Source organism: Cheilinus undulatus, linkage group 20, assembly GCF_018320785.1.
Source record: "Cheilinus undulatus linkage group 20, ASM1832078v1, whole genome shotgun sequence".
Taxonomy (NCBI): Eukaryota; Metazoa; Chordata; class Actinopteri; order Labriformes; family Labridae; genus Cheilinus; species Cheilinus undulatus.
The window spans coordinates 2,453,747-2,469,741 of NC_054884.1; the positions used below are offsets into that span (position 1 = coordinate 2,453,747).

Genomic DNA, 15,995 nt, shown 5'->3' on the forward strand with positions numbered 1-15,995 from the left:
TGCACAGAGAGATAGGCTTGCTTTGAAGTCATCGTGCATACATAATTAGCCCTGTGCTTGCCGTCTGAGGTGATAAACAACCCCAGCAACGCAGGATAGTGGGTGGAGTCTGATTCGACTATGAGGCTCATAGGCTCTGAAGCGAATCGTCGAATCGCTGACTATTCCAGGTCACCCCTAAATTATTGTAAAACTCTTGTTATTGAAATATTACAGTGCTGTTTTAGTGTGTCAGCCTTTCTATCTCTGACATAAACAGCTTTTTGCTCCCACAGCAATCACAGTAATGTTTCTGTAATCACAATCAGCGTTAAGGACAATAATCTTAATCTATAGAGCTTTATTATATCTACATACACCAACCAGTGTTCTAAATCTGCTTTAAGTCTTTGTGCAATATTCACATTTGATCTTTTTTAATAAAAAGGTCATGGGCCTCAGAGTCAGACCTAATTAGAAAGATAACCCGACCTGTCTTGACCCCTCGCTTTACTTCCTGTCTGCCTTTTTTGCAGAGGTGGATATAAAACAGGTGATCGATGTTGTTGATGGTATTTTTCATTTAAAAAATCAAACAACAAAAGAGAACAAAGATGCAGTTTACTTAAAAATAGTTTAATTTTACGTTCAAACTAGTGCAAATACATGCAAACTCAAACAGGACGCTCAGAGAAGCGGTCTCTGATTGGTCAGCCTGGTCTCCCTCGGTCTGGTCTTGGTCCTCGTCCTGGTCCTGTTGGATGAAATCTGCAGGCTAAAGCTGAGCTCCTCCATTTCTCCACATTCATTATTCAGGAATACAAAAAGCTCTGAGGCAGACCTGAGCTCAAACACACGTCCTCTCATTAAACATTCATCCTCCTCCCTCCACTGCTCTCAGTACGTCTGCGCTGATTGCCCTTCAATAGTTAACCAGACGAACAAATATGTGGAAGAAAAGACAAATATGGAAATGGCCAGGAGTGTGAGAGGAGTGTTCTGGGTTCAGATGACAGCTTCAACCACAAATTCATCTGCAGCGCTCCATCCATGCCGACCAAAGCCCTCATCCATCCATGGCTGCATTTCTGAACCATCACAGCCTGGAAGGGCACAGATGTCCTGGTCCTGATAGTCCTCTGTTTGTAGCCATCAGTAAAACTCTCCTGGATGTGAGCAGAGTCTGTCTATGAAGACAAACACAGACTAAACAGGCAGGGACAGAACGCTGTGAAGAGTTCCTGTGGAAACTGTAGGTCAGGACTGAAGTACAGAGACACTAAAGCTACTCTGAGTTTGTTTAACCTTTAACAGCTAGATCCTTTAAACCTGACCTCGACTGCAGGAGCAGACAGATCCGTCTATCAAACTAAACATGGTGATAAAATGAAACAGCTGACTTTAAAAACAACAAACACAGGCTGAGTGATTGACAGAGGAGGACGTACGGACACTGGACTTTCTTTATGAAGTCTCTGAGGCGCCCCCTGCTGGAGCAGAGCACCAGCTCCATTCTCTGAGTCTTTGCAAAGGTTTGCACAAGCAGAATCTGTTTCTGCACATTTTTAGTGTCACTGCCAGCCGAAGTCCTGCCCAGCCAGCTGGTAGAAGCGCTGGTTGTGCGGTTTGTAGAAGTCTCTGAGTCTCTGCAGCACGCCGGGGTCGATGGAGGCGTGGGTCCGGCCCTTGGTTTTCCCCAGACAGTGAGGTTTGCTGCTGCCCTCGGGTTTCTTCAAACAGGGGAATCCTTTAGTCTTGTTGAAGTAGAAATGTTTGTCCGTCACGATCCTCTGCAGACCCAGGAAGTCCTGCACCCGGCCCAGCTCTCCAGCCGGGTCTGAGATGAGCCGCTCCCCGCTCACCAGGTGGATCTGAGTCCTGGGGAACCAGGCCAGCCAGCGCTCCAGGTGCTGAGCGTAGAGGCCGATCCACAGAGGGCTCCAGAGGGAGTCGATCTGACCTGCAGACAACATGGAGGGAAACAAAAACCCTTTATTCAGATCAGAATCAACCTCTAACCTTTATCAAACCTGCTCTGGTCTAATATTTAGTATCTGATCCAGACTAGGGTTTACTATCCTGAGCTGCTGCACCTGCTTGTTGATGCACGCTGCAGCACGTTTCAGTCATTGCATTTGTTTCAGATGTGCTTTTTCATTTTAAGAATTTCTTAATGTATTGCATGTTTTTATCCTGTCTAAATTCATTCATAAAGCTCATTTATAATAATCAAAAGCTGACCAAAGTGCGCTACAAGAAAACAAAAAACAAAAAACACAAGGCCAATGTAAAAATAACCGGATATCAAAGTTTAAGTATTAAGACTAATAACAGAATACAGTGCCATGAAAAAGTGTTTGTCCCCTTTCTGATTCCTGATTTTTTTTTGCATATTTATCCCACTTTTTCACAATTCCAGACTTTGACTTGGCCACTCCAAAACCCTCATTTAGTTTATTCTGATCCATTCAGAGGTGGACTTGCTGGTATATTTCAGGTCATTGTCCTGCTGCATAACCCAAGAGCTCTTGATCTTGAGGTCATGAACTGATGGCTGGACGTTGGCCTTCAGGATTTTCTGGTAGACAGCAGAATTCATGGTTCCATCAATCACAGCAAGTGGTCCAGGTCCTGAAGCAGCAAAGCAGCCCCAGACCATCACACTGCCACCACCATGTCTGACTGTTGGTCTGATGTTCTTTTTACCAAATGCTGTGTTATTTTTAGGCCCGATGTAACGGGACACACACCTTCCAGAAAGTTCTACTTCTGTCTGGTCAGTCCACAGAATATTTCCCAGAAGTCTTGGGGATCATCAGGATGTTTTTAATCAAATGTGAGACGAGCCTTTTGTGCTCTTTTTTGTCAGCAGTGGTTTTGGCCTTGGAACTCTCCCATGATGCCATTGTTGCCCAGTGTCTTTCTGATGGTTGAGTCATGAACTCTGACCTTAACTGAGGCCAGTGAGGCCTGCAGGTCTTTGGATGTGGTTCTAGGTTCTTTTGTGACCTCTGGATGAGTTGTTGCACTCTTGGAGTCATTTTGGTTGGCCGACCACTCCTGGGAAGGTTCACCACTGTTCCCAGTTTTCTCCATTTGTGGATAATGGCTCTGACCGTGGTTCTCTGGAGTCCCAAAGCCTTGGAAATGTCTTTGTAACCTTTTTCCAGTCTGATAGACTTCAGTCATGTTGTTTCTCATTTGTTCTTGAATTTCTTTTGATGGTGGCGTGATGCGTTTCTTTGTCTGACAGCTTGTAAATCTGGAGGTAATCAGGCCTGGGTGTGGCCAGTGAGACTGAACTCAGCTTTCCAAGAACTGTGGTTCATCACAGTTAACTCATGATTTAACAAGAGGGGCAATTACTTTTTCTCACAGGGTCAGACAGGTTTGGATTTTTCCCCTTAATAAATAAAATCATCATTTAGAAACTGCCTCTTCTACTTACTTGGGTTATCTTTGTGAGATATAAAAATTGGTTTGATGATCCAAAATATTTAAGTGTGATAAATATACAAAAAAAAAAAACACTTTTTCATGGCACTGTATGATTAAGCAGCGAAAAAATAAAATAAAACTGTTTAAAAAGTTGTTTTTTCAATATAAACCCTGTTTTTTGTCCTTTCTAGACTTCAGTTGTGTTTCCTGACTGTAAATCTTACTGTGACTTGTTCTGTTTCCTGCTCACTGTTTTCTTTTCTTGATTTCCAGAAATGAAGGATCACGGTTTTAAAAGATGTTCAAATGTTTGATTCAGTTTATAATAGAGCTCTCTGTGGAGCTGTGATTGGACCGTACCCGTGGTTTTGTTCTTGAAGGCCAGGCTCTCAAACGGCGGGATGTCGGGTGTCTTTGAGATGATCTGGGTGTAGTCAGATATCGCTCTGGTCACAGGATCGCGGACAACCACGATCAGCTTCACGTCCTGAGACATGGCGTGGACTCGAGCAGGCGTTTCCACGGTAACAAAGTAGCGAGGAGTCTTCTCCATGACGATCTGACCATCCAGAGCCTTGGGCATCATGCTCCTGGAAAGAGGAGAAAAGAGGAGGTTAGGGTTTGAGTGAAACAAGTGTTAGAAAATGTCGTTTACCAATACTGACAATAAAAATAAACATGGGCTGACACTGGGACTAACTGGTTCTTATCAGAACGCAGCTGTGGTTCTTCATGTTGGTTTCTACCACCACAAAAGAAGATGAAGAAGAAGCAGCAGAAGACATGAGAACATGCTGAAATGTCACATGTTATGCAAAAACACACTTTTAGAGGCTTTTCCAACAAAATATGTTCCCCTGCCTGTCCAAAAATCCATTCCCTCCCCCCTCTCCTTCTCCACTGTTCAGAAAATGTGTGCTGAAACAAGCTGTTCTCAAATTTTCCCCTCATGATGTCATGTAGGGAGTTAGCCCCGCCCCCAGGTTCATTTTGCCCTCCTTGCTTGGAAAAATGTTCCGCCCTCCTCTCCTGGTCCTCCTCCCAGCTGCCAGCTGAGAGGAGGATCAGAAGATCCACATCCATTTCCTGGCAGGGGCGTGGTCAGGGGCGGAGTCAGACAGCTTATTGACATTTAAAGCCACAGACACTGAAACAGCTCGTTCTGAGCAGGAGGGGTTTTTTAGACATGCAAGAATCCAATACTGGAGTGTTTTTCCAGCAACAAACTTCACAGGCATGTTTTGGGCACCTCTGAGATGATATAAACTCGTCTTAAAGGGGTAAAATATGTGACCTTTAAAGCAGCACAGCTCATGTCAGAGAAGATGTCCTCTCACAGTCTCTTCACGCCTCCTCCTCTCAGTTGAATCCAGGAACCAGTGTGAACATGGACACCTATAATCATCAGTATGTCAGTCCTACAGACTAAATTTGACTCTCCATGGTCAGTATCCCCCCAGACTCTATCCTCATCAGGCTTCATCATGACCGTTCCCATCTCTGTAAATCTAGATGCTAATATTATATATCAGAGAATAGACACACAGTCCATCTCCAGTGATCAGCTGACACAGACACTCTCACCTCCACCTGCCTCTCACAGACGCAGCAGATTGGACTCGTTTAGATAAATGAGTCCCAGAGGAGAGACGGAGAATCAGGGACATCTGCCAGCACACCTGCCACTGACTCACCTGACCGTCCCAACACAAACACACACACACACCTGAACCAGCAGCCCGGATGGCTTCAAGGAAGCTTGGAGAGATAAACCTCTTCCACATGAGCGTTCATGTTTAAAACTGTTCTGGATCCACGCTGCTAGATTAAGAAGATGGGATGTATTTGGGGGTTTTGTGCAGAGCTAACATATCTATATTTCTATCATGTTTTAGACAGTTAAAGTCGATTTTCTTCCATGCTTCAAAGCCTCTGACGATGAAAGAACTTAAAGTAGTAAAGTTATGAAGCAAAAACAGACACTGTCATATATTCACCCCAAAGCTGCCGCAAATAAAGAGAGAGAGAAAGAGAGAGCACAGCTTTTAAATGCATTGTGTTTAATTCCACCACCAGGGGGCACTCAATCAAAACAATAGCAATGATGCATGGCTCAGCTCTGCCCACCTCCTCTCTTCCTTTCTTTTCTGAATAAAGGACTCTGGTTTCACACCATGAGGGAGAAAAGCTGTTAAAAGTGGTTCACATTCTGGGACTTCTTGCACTGAGACTTTGACTTTATAGGAAAGCTGAAGAAAGAGAAGAAATACGGAGAAAGAGAGAGGGGGAAGACATGAAGCAAACAGCACCAGGACCTGCTAACAGTACAGGTTCATCTTTACAGATGATGCAGCCGCGGAGAACTCCTGCTGGGGGGCAGGTAGTGATTCCTGCATAGACAAACTTGACCAAAGGGTCGTGCTTTGAAATAAAAACATTATTGATTCTTAAACTGCTTTTGTGTCCTGAAAGTAGTGAAATATTCAGGCAAAAAATGTAAAAAACAAAAACAAAAAAACTCAGTAAAACAGCAGCAAACATTAAAAAGCCTCCATCTAAAGCACCGATCATCAACTGGCGGCCCGGGGGCCATATCAGGCCCCTCAAAGCTTCCTCTCCGGCCCCCAGAAGATCATTAAATTGAGAAAAGGAGGAAAAAAAGATGTTGTGGTTTTAAGAGTATCCTTTGGCTTTAAATGCCTGCAGCTGTTAAATCCATCCCACCAACAATTAACATTAAAATAGTTTCAGAATGACTGAACATTTGATCTGTTTTACTGAAATTTACTGTCATAATTAGCAGATATTTAAAAAAGGGTTAAGGTTGACAGAAGTGCTGCAAACAAGACCAGATAAAGTGGTGAAAAGGGTTAGAGAGTAGCAAAAATGGGTGATAAGTGTAAAATGGGTTGTGGAGTGGCAAAAGGGACAGAAATTGGCAGAAAAGGTGGTAAAAAGAGGTTAGAGTGTGGCAAAAACTGGTAAAAGATGATAAAAAGAGGCAGAAATTATCAAAAACTGGTTACAAATGTAAAAAATGGTGCAAAAAAGTAATGAAAGGGGTTAAAAAGTGACAAAAATGGAAGAAAATTGATAAAAGAGTGGCACAAAGTGGATAAAACCTGCAGGAAAGATGGTTTGAAGGGGTAAAGAATGGCAAAAATGGGGTTAAAGAAGCAAAAAGTATCAAAAATGGGTTAAAAGTGGAAAAAAAAAATCATTCTAAAGTTGAAACATTTGTTGAGAAAAATGTAATGAAAAGGGGATAAAAAGTGGCAAAAGTGGATTAGAGTGGCACAAAGGAGATAAAATATGCAGGAAAAGTGGTTCAAAAGGGGTTAAAAATCTGACAAGACTAAATCTGGCCCTTGTAGGAATGTACTTGATGACCCCTGATGTAAACCTGGGTGAGCAGTGTTACCAACACTCCTGCATGGTCTGTTTGGTTCACTCTGGTTTGGTCCAGTCCAGTTTTGTCCTGGTCTAGCTCATTAAACTCTGATCCATCCTGTGTTTCCTAAGCTGATGTCAGTCCAGTCTCTCTCGCTGTGACGGGAAATCCATCTCTTTTCAGAGATCCAGATCATGTGGTTCAGCTCAGTAGAGCTGCTTTCTCTTCATTTGGTTCCAGTTTGTCCTTTTAAATGTGGATTAAATGAGGACAGAGGATGGAGGAAAGGAAACCGGCACTCAAACAGGGGCTAGCTACAGTAGCTCACATGAAAGAGTCATTTAGTAGAACAGACTCGTCCATGAACGGCTCATCATTCCTCTGTCACTCCACAAGGTTTATTCTGCTGATAGTGCATCAGCATCGACATTAAAGCATGTCTGAGACTAGATGAGGGGTTTTAGATGTTAGAGGGGCTCAGCTAGCCTCTTAGCTCAGTCCAAGACTCCTGTAGACTCTGGTCTCCCTTCATGTGCATAGACCTGACGTTCCCAAACCCAACAACTTTGTTTCTGTGTGTTACCGTCTGTGCACCGTCCTCAGCTGATTGGTTGAGATGATGGCCAGTGCTAACTTGGATAACTTTAATTCTGGACTCCAGTCCTGACCTGGTGCTTTCCGTCTTATGAGTCTAGAAGGGGCCACTTGACTTTTAAATCAGCCAAGAATCCATAACAGTGATTAGCACTTTAACCATCCAGTGGCTTGTGTGGGTCAGGTCTGTGTTTTACGGTGTTGGAGAAGGTGAGTGTTATAGATGTGTACCAGCTGTCCCCTACTTCCTGACTCACAGCAGACATTCATGCATCATCAGAGTCACATGACTGCATGGAACCAGTATGGAAGCCTGCTCCATAAGCAGACCAAGTAGGCCTTCCAAGTAGGCCAACCTGGCACATAGGGAGGGACACTTTTAACAGCTTTTCTCCTTATTGATGAGAAATTCAGCCATGAGACCAAAAGGGAGTCATGGTTTTAATGAGGAGCCTTTGAATTAAAACAGCAGAGCTGAGCTGTGCATCTGGACCAGTGGTTTTCAAAGTGTGAGGCGGGCCTCCCCTGGGGGGCGCCACAGAGCTTCAGGGGAGGCGCAGAACCATAAACCTGAAAAAAGGTGATTTGCTTTGCTAACCTCTGCTGTGCATGAAGCAAAATGGATAAATTTATAGTTACTATAGGGACTACGATATAGAGCAGTGTTACTCAACCAAAGAGCCAAATTATTGAAAATACCTTTGCAAGAGCCTCAATCTAAGAGGAAAAAAAGAGGCAAAAACAGCTTCAAGTAGTAATAAAAATAGGCTAAAGGTGGCAAAATGGTCAAAAAGCGGCAAAAAATGGGCAAAAATGGGGAGAAAAAGTGGGGAAATGGTTAGAAAGTAGCAGAAATGGGTGCAAAGTGACAAAAAAAGAGTGGAAAGTGATTTAAATGGGCAAAAAGCAGTCAGGAGTGGCAAAAATGGGCAAAAAAAAGGGGAAACAAGTGGTAAGTAATGGCAAAGGGTAGTTAACATGGGCAAAAAGTGGCAAAAAATTGTGAAAAAGGGCAAAAATGGGAGAAAATGGCAAAGAGAAGAGGCAAAAATTGGGGAAAAAGAAGTAGTATTTAATGGCAAAAGGTAGTTTAAATGGATGAAAAGTGGCAAAATGATTCAAAAAAGGGCAAAAAATGGGATAAAAGTGGCAAAAAATAGGAAAAAGTGGCAAAATGGGATAAAAGTGGAAAAAAGACATCGCAAAAATGAGCAAAAAAATGGGAAAAAGAGAAGTCTAATGATGAAAGGTAGCTTAAATGGACAAAAAGGTGAAAAAGGGCAAAAATGGGATAAAAGGGGAAAAAATGGGGGAAAAGAGGCCAAAAGAAGTTGTAAATTGGCCCAAAAATATGAAAAAGGGGTATTTAATGGCATTATAACTGAATAAGAGGGAAAGGGAGATGTTTAAGGACATTTGCAAACCAAAATATCTAAAATATATTAATGTTAAAAATGCTTAAAGATTAGACATAAATGTTTGAAATGTTGTTTAATTTTTATTTTATTTTGAATCCTTTTTGTGGGTGGGGGTCCACCGAATGAATAATTTCTTCTTGGCTCACTCTTCCACACTTTGAAAACCCCTGATCTGGACTCTACCAGGTCAGTGGGGTCACAAAGTCACAGGGACAAGGGGGTCAGTGTCACAGTAGTGGGGGAAGGAATTTCCAACCAGTGTCCAGGAATAATGGTGATCTGTCACAGTCAGCGGTTCAGAACATGAAGGAGATACAGCAACAGAACGGCAACTTCCTGCAGACGGTCTGTTGCTCTGACATAACTCAAAATATTTATTGAGTAGTCATATTTAAACTGAAATAGATGTCTCAGGGCAAGAGTCTGCATACTGTAGAGTCATGGTCCTCTGGTTAGACCTACTACATTTATAGAACAGACTGAGCACAGACACATGAATCTGGCTCTACATGACAAAGGGAGGTTTCAACAAACATGCAGAGCCTTTCTATGATCATTTTAGGATTCATGCACAGAGTCCATCAGTCTTCTGAGAAGAGTTCTTAATGAGACGATAATAAACTGGGCTGACAGAGAGAGACAGGAAGCTCTGAGCGTTCTCCATTAGATCACATTACACTCTCTGCTGCTATACAACTTCCTGTCAACACACAAAAACACACACTCACAGTGAGAGAGCTTCATCTGATCTGATGTGTGAGGCCGAGCTCTCCACCACTCAGCATCAAGTCTTTAACTCCAAAACCCCCGAGGACCAGGAGCCGCCATGTCTGATACACTCACATACACACTCAAATACACTGAAATACACACAGAAACACACACACACGTGCACATGAGGTCATCGTCAGAGAGCGAGGCTGCAGAAACACACAAACAGCGATTGTTCTCTCATTAGACAAACTTTTTCATCCTCTCAATAGAGCCATCACTCACGCTACAGCAGACTCAAACAGGAGGGTAGACAAACAATCCCAGCATGGGCGAACAGGAGTGGGCGTGGTCTGGTTCATCAGACCCTTTAAAGCCGACCCTGCTGCTCTTTGTTTCTGAGTTTAGTGAAAGAGGGCGGCGGATGAAGGAGTGATGGGATACAGGCGTTGGTCCTGTCTGACAACCGTCACTACAGACCAGATCACTGATAACTAACGAAACATCCAACTGGAACACTAACAGGGGGACCAATGAGATTTTAGCGATCTTACTGACTAAAGATGCTTTATATCAGTCTTTGAATGGAATACACCATGTTCCAAATTATCATGCAAATTCATGGGATTAAGAGAGCAGCTGCTAAAATATCATCACACAGCAGCAAACAGGTATTTGAAGCTGCTGGTGTCTCTGGAGTCCCACCAACCTGAAGGTGTAGGATCCTCCAGAGGCTTGCAGTCGTGCATAAACCTACTATTCAGCCCCCCCTAACCAATGCTTACAAGCAGAAATGGTTGCAGAGGGCCCAGAAATACATGAAGACTCATTTTCAAACAGTCTTGTTCACTGATGAGTGCCTTGCAACCCTGGATGGTCCAGATGGAGGAGTAGTGGATGGTTGGTGGATGGCCACCATGTCCCAACAAGGCTGTGACGTCAGCAAGGAGGGGGTGGAGCCATGTTTGAGCCAGAGTCATGGGGAGAGAGCTGGTAGGCCCCTTTAGGGTCCCTGAAGGTGTGAAAATGACCTCGCCAAAGTATCTAGAGTGTCTGACTGACCACTTTCTTCCATGGTACAAAAAGAAGAACAGTGCCTTCTGTAGCAAGATTGTCTTCATTTGCATTGACTATTTAGGAAAATCTAAGAGAAAATTATCGTTTTCATAATGATTGGGAACACGATGTAGATGACATGGAGTCAGAGTGGTTTCAGAATCAATTATTTATCCACCTGTATGTTTCTTTTATGCCTATCTCAGACATTCTGTGTCTCTTTATTGTCTCATTGCCTGTCAGTATTGAGGTTTGCTTCTAGGTGGATCTCATCAACTGCTTCAACACAACTTTTAGGAGCCAAGAGGTTGAGCAGCAGGGGGCGCTACTCATGAGAAAAGAGAACACAGCAGGAGAGGAGGGCTCAGTGCTCATTTCATCAAAGTTGATATCTGCTGAATCTTGGTTGTGTCAGTAGACACTTATGACTGAAAGGCCCGCCCTTACACAGCTGTTGGATGAGCTATGAGGAATATGAAGGCAAATCTCTCAGGAGTCATCACCAGACTAGGAGGAAATCCCTGAGCAGCTAACGTAAGCTGAACATTGGGGGTGGTGAAGGTACCGACAGCCATTTCTCAACCGTTTTGGCTCAACCTGACCCAAACTTCAACTGGGTCCGTCTCTGCTCCATCACGACTGCGCTGCAGTTTGACTTGGTTCCCCACAGTCCGTCAACACTCACTGACTGACTTTGCAGTGCAGCATGAAGCAGCACCACTGGACTGCTTTATTCTGAAGCTTGACCGGATATTTTATTTGGTTTCGGCGGCACTTCCTGCCCCATTCCATCTGCTCCTTGGTGAATTTATGTGGAGGTCTCCGGCAGAAAAAGAAGTCAAGCGTATTTGCTGCGGAGGGCTACAGACTACCGGAGCTCTGCCGGAGCAGTGATGCAGTGCAGCGGAGCTGGTGGAAGCACTCACTGACTAAAACTGAAACCTGTCTGCTCCTTGGCCATGCTAGACTGAGAACGACCAAACACATATCTGGTGGAATTTTGGGGTCAGTACTGAGTTATCTCCTGGAATATTATTTCTTTTCAGGACTCTCACATTCACTATCTTGACAAAAGTATTCACCCACCCATCCAAATCACTTCCATGTCCACAGGTGTATAAAATCATCACCTAGGCATGCAGACTGTTTCTACAAACATTAGTGAAAGAATGGCTTGCTCTCAGGAGCTCAGTGAATTCCAGTGTGGTACTGTGATAGGATGCCACCTGTGCAACAAGTCCAGTGGTGAAATTTCCTGCTCCTAAATATTCTACAGTCAACTGTCAGTGGTATTATAACAAAGTGGAAGCCATTGGGAACCACAGCAACTCAGCCACCAAGTGGTAGGCCACGTAAAATGACGGAGCGGGGTCAGAGGATGCTGAGGTCATAGTGCGCAGAGGTGGCCAACTTTCTGCAGAGTCAATGGCTACAGACCTCCAAACTTCATGTGGCCTTCAGATTAGCTCAAGAACAGTGGTAGAGAGCTTCATGAATGGGTTTCCATGGTAACAGCTGCATCCAAGCCATACATCACCAAGTGCAATGCAAAGTGTGGGATGCAGTGGTGTAAAGGACGTCACCACTGGACTCTAGAGCAGTGGAGACGTGTTCTCTGGAGTGACCAATCGCACTTCTCCATCTGGCAATCTGATGGACCAGTCTGGGTTTGGTGGTTGCCAGGAGAACGGTACTTGTCTGACTGCATTGTGCCAAGTGTAAAGTTTGGTGGAGGGGGGATTATGGTGTGGGCTTGTTTTTCAGGAGCTGGGCTTGGCCCCTTAGTTCCAGTCGAAGGAACTCTGAATGCTTCAGCATACCAAGAGAGTCTGGACAATTCCATGCTCCCAACTTTGTGGAACAGTTTGGGGATGGCCCCTTCCTGTTCCAACATGACTGTGCACCAGCGCACAAAGCAAGGTCCATAAAAACATGGAGGAGAGAGTTTGGTGTGGATCAACTTGACTGGCCTGCACAGAGTCCTGACCTCAACTCCATAGAACACCTTTGTGATGAATTAGAGCGGAGACTGAGAGCCAGGCCTTCTGGTCCAACATCAGTGTGTGAGCTCACAAATGCACTTCTGGAAGAATGGTGAAAAATTCCCATAAACACACTCCTAAACCTTGTGGAAAGCCTTCCCAGAAGAGTTGAAGCTGTTGTAGCTGCAAAGGGTGGACCTACATCATATTAAATCCTATGGATTAAGAATGGGATGTCACTGAAGTTCATATGAGAGTCAAGGCAGGCGAGCGAATACTTTTGTCAATATAGTGTACCTGCAGTCAGCTGGGATGGAACCTAGAGGGATAGGGCCTGGAGGCCTGGAGGATGCAGCAAAGCGCTGGTTTGGCATGTGCTCCCATACCTGACCTACAGCTAGAAAACTAAGAGGAGGGTTTAGGGGTGTAAAATATTTTTGACAAATTTCAAGGTTATTTTTTATTACTACATTCTTTTAATTTGCAAAAAGAGCATAAAAAGCAGAAGTCATTTTTGTATCTCATGAGTAATTTTTGCCTCCTTTGCATATTTTTCCACTTTTCTAAATCTTATTGTCATTTTTTTTCTTTCATGCATATTTTGTCATATTTGTATTGCTTAAAGTCATTTTTAAAATTTTTTTTTTTTGGTGTTCTTTTTATCTAAAAGCAGAGGCTCCAGTCCAGGGGTCCCCCCCTCTCTCTGAGGGCCCCTGACCCGTTCGTTGATCCATCCATGAGGCCGTCAGTGATGGATCTTGATACTGTTACAGCTCCTCCTTCTTGGCCTCCATGTCTGCTCCACGGGGGGAGTAGATGGGGGGGGGGTCTGATCCTTGGCAGGTGAACAGAGCCGGCTGGTGTCACCATGTGTTTCACAGTACACCCCCTCCTCATAGACGCCTCTATTAATTGGCGTTTTAAACCTGGTTTCGCCAACATCCTTCCTCTGCTCGTTCACTGCTGAGAGTGGGATCAAACATGAAGAGAGACCAACACGGATTATCACAGATTATAATAAGCCTCCGTTTCCTCTGAGGAAGCTCCTTTTGTCAAACATTTCCCCTGAATTCAGCCATCCTCCCCCGTGGATTAACGCCGGCCAGACAGGGCCACGGGCTATTGATCCAGAGGGGGCGAGGGGAAGGGGACTGGGCATGTGTGGGGATGAGGCAGAGACCCCGTTTACACTCAGCATTAACATCCATGCTCAGTAATCAGATACTAAATAAACAGCACTGTAGTGCACGTGTTTACATTTTCATTAACACTAATCTGAACACGCTGCTCACTGCTGATAAAACATCAGCCCAGCCATCATTCCCATGGTTACTGGTCTGACTGAGGATGTCTGAATCATCTCTGATCTCTGGGTATGGTACCCAGGCACCATGCTGCAGCATTTATGGTTATTAATAACAAACCTGAGATCATTTCCCACCACTGATTCACCCTCAGTAGGTGATGAAACAGCTCTGATTCTAAATATTCACTAATACGCATCACTGTCTACATGTATAGTTTCAATTCTCCTGTATGCAGTATTACAGTATTACTGCCTGTTCATACTTGGCTTCTGAATGCCTAAAACGGATGTTACTGTGAGGTATAAACGGGGTCAGAGAGAATGAAGCAGTGTTTGCTGTCAGGGACACAGGATGGTGGCACAGTTCTGAGCCTCAGCTGGGGGAAGAGTGGCAGGTGGAGACTGACAGAGCCAGGAGCCTCAGAGGCCCCATCAGGAGCCCCATCAGGAGCCCCATCAGGAGCCTGCTGTGTCATCTCATCTTTGTGTTTTAAATGTGAAACAACTGAAGATATTCAGATGAGGAGGATTTGATCAAAGCTGTGAAATGTTTGAAGTCTGATCCAGAGAAGAGACAAAAATCCTCCGACTTCATCAAACAGCCGAATGTCTGCAGGAAGGAGGTGTTGTTGTGTGTTTTTGGGGGGCCATTAAGGGGCCCATGTATTGTAGTGGTGCTCTGTCCACTTCCAGGAGACATCCATCATAGAGGCCGTCTCCTCCTTCTCCTCCCCCTCCCACGCCCCAGGGGAGGGCCTTAATGAGGGCCAGATCGCCCCGCCCGTCTGAGCCGTATGGTGATCACCTCCACAACAGGACTAAAGGAGAGACCACACCTGAACCCCTGCACGCTCACGGAGACGTGCACATGCTCACAGAGACGTGCACACGCTACAGGAGACATGCACATGCTAACTGAGAGATGCACACGCTCATGAGACGTGTACATTCTCACGGTGACGTGCACACGCTTATGGATATGTGCACACGCTTGTGGAGACATGCACACACTCATGTAGACGTGCACACACTCATGTAGACGTGCACACACTCATGAGACGTGCACATGCTAACTGAGACGTGCACACGCCCATGGAGGCATGCATTTGCTCACGGTTTTCAAACTCAGAGAAGATGGAAATGAAACATCCTTCCTTCACCACGTCTCAGAGTGATGTGATTGAATCTGTAACTTCAAATAGACATCTTGGTTTCTTTGGTGATGAGTCGCTGTCTTAAGCTTCATATTCATCAACTTGTAAAGAAGATAAAGCAGCAACTAAGTTTTTATTTCAGATATAAGTCTTGTTTTTCTTTATTTTTTGCTGCAGACTTCTTGCTGCCACTTTTCTGTCTCTGACTGATTTAGTGTTGTTGCCCATGGATGCTAAGATCCTGCAGAGACATGACTTTAGAAAAACATGGTTGACTCCATCAGTAGAGGAGAAGAGAAGGCTGCTAAAGTACGGTAATGATTAGGAAATAAACAATGAATGGTGTAAAAGTTTAAAGTGGGGCTGAGCCTGAGTAAACTTTGTGATTGTGGATGGGTTGATTTCCAGTGTGGTCGTCTAGAGAACAGTTTTTTCATAATTCAGCTTCAGTTTCTTTCTTCCAGAATCTAATGGGAAAAGCTGGAGGAAACATGAACCCCATGCACACACAACTAATCTGTTCTTGTAGCTTTAATTAATCCACACTTCTGCAGGATGTTCTCTATTGTAAAACCTCCAAACCCTAAAAATATAAAATATTTAAATCCCCTCCTGCAGATTAACCAACCTGATCCATCAGAGATCTGCCTCTGCGTGTTGGCTGCTAATTCCCGCCCACTGAATCCTGCTCAACATCAAATGTTTTGGCAGCCATTCTTCTGCGATTTGCATGGCAATTATGTTCCATTGTACAAACACAAAAACACAAGTAGCACCATGTGCTGTGTCATGGCGGCACAAAGGCTCCCATGTATGGGTATGAATTTAAAACGCTCCCTTAACGAGGACGCTTTGACTTGCAAATGAAGCGATGCCATCAGAGCAGATGAGGCTAGAAGACGGAGTTGTTAAAGGTTTAAGATTCTCGCTTTGGCTCGTTAATATTCACACTAAGTGAGCGTTCAC

At 44.3% G+C, this 15,995-nt stretch overlaps 1 protein-coding gene across 1 annotated transcript in view; it reads right to left on the minus strand.

Moving 5' to 3' along the window:
- Nucleotides 1-1,550: 1,550 nt before the first annotated feature.
- Nucleotides 1,551-15,995, minus strand: part of hs3st3l (heparan sulfate (glucosamine) 3-O-sulfotransferase 3-like) — a 29,450-nt gene continuing 15,005 nt past the window's right edge. The window contains exons 2-3 of the mRNA XM_041816191.1: nucleotides 3,778-4,007; nucleotides 1,551-1,939 (exon numbers count right to left, since the gene is read on the minus strand). Coding sequence (XP_041672125.1) covers nucleotides 1,551-1,939; nucleotides 3,778-4,007 — 619 coding nt within the window. The remainder of the gene's footprint in view (nucleotides 1,940-3,777; nucleotides 4,008-15,995) is intronic.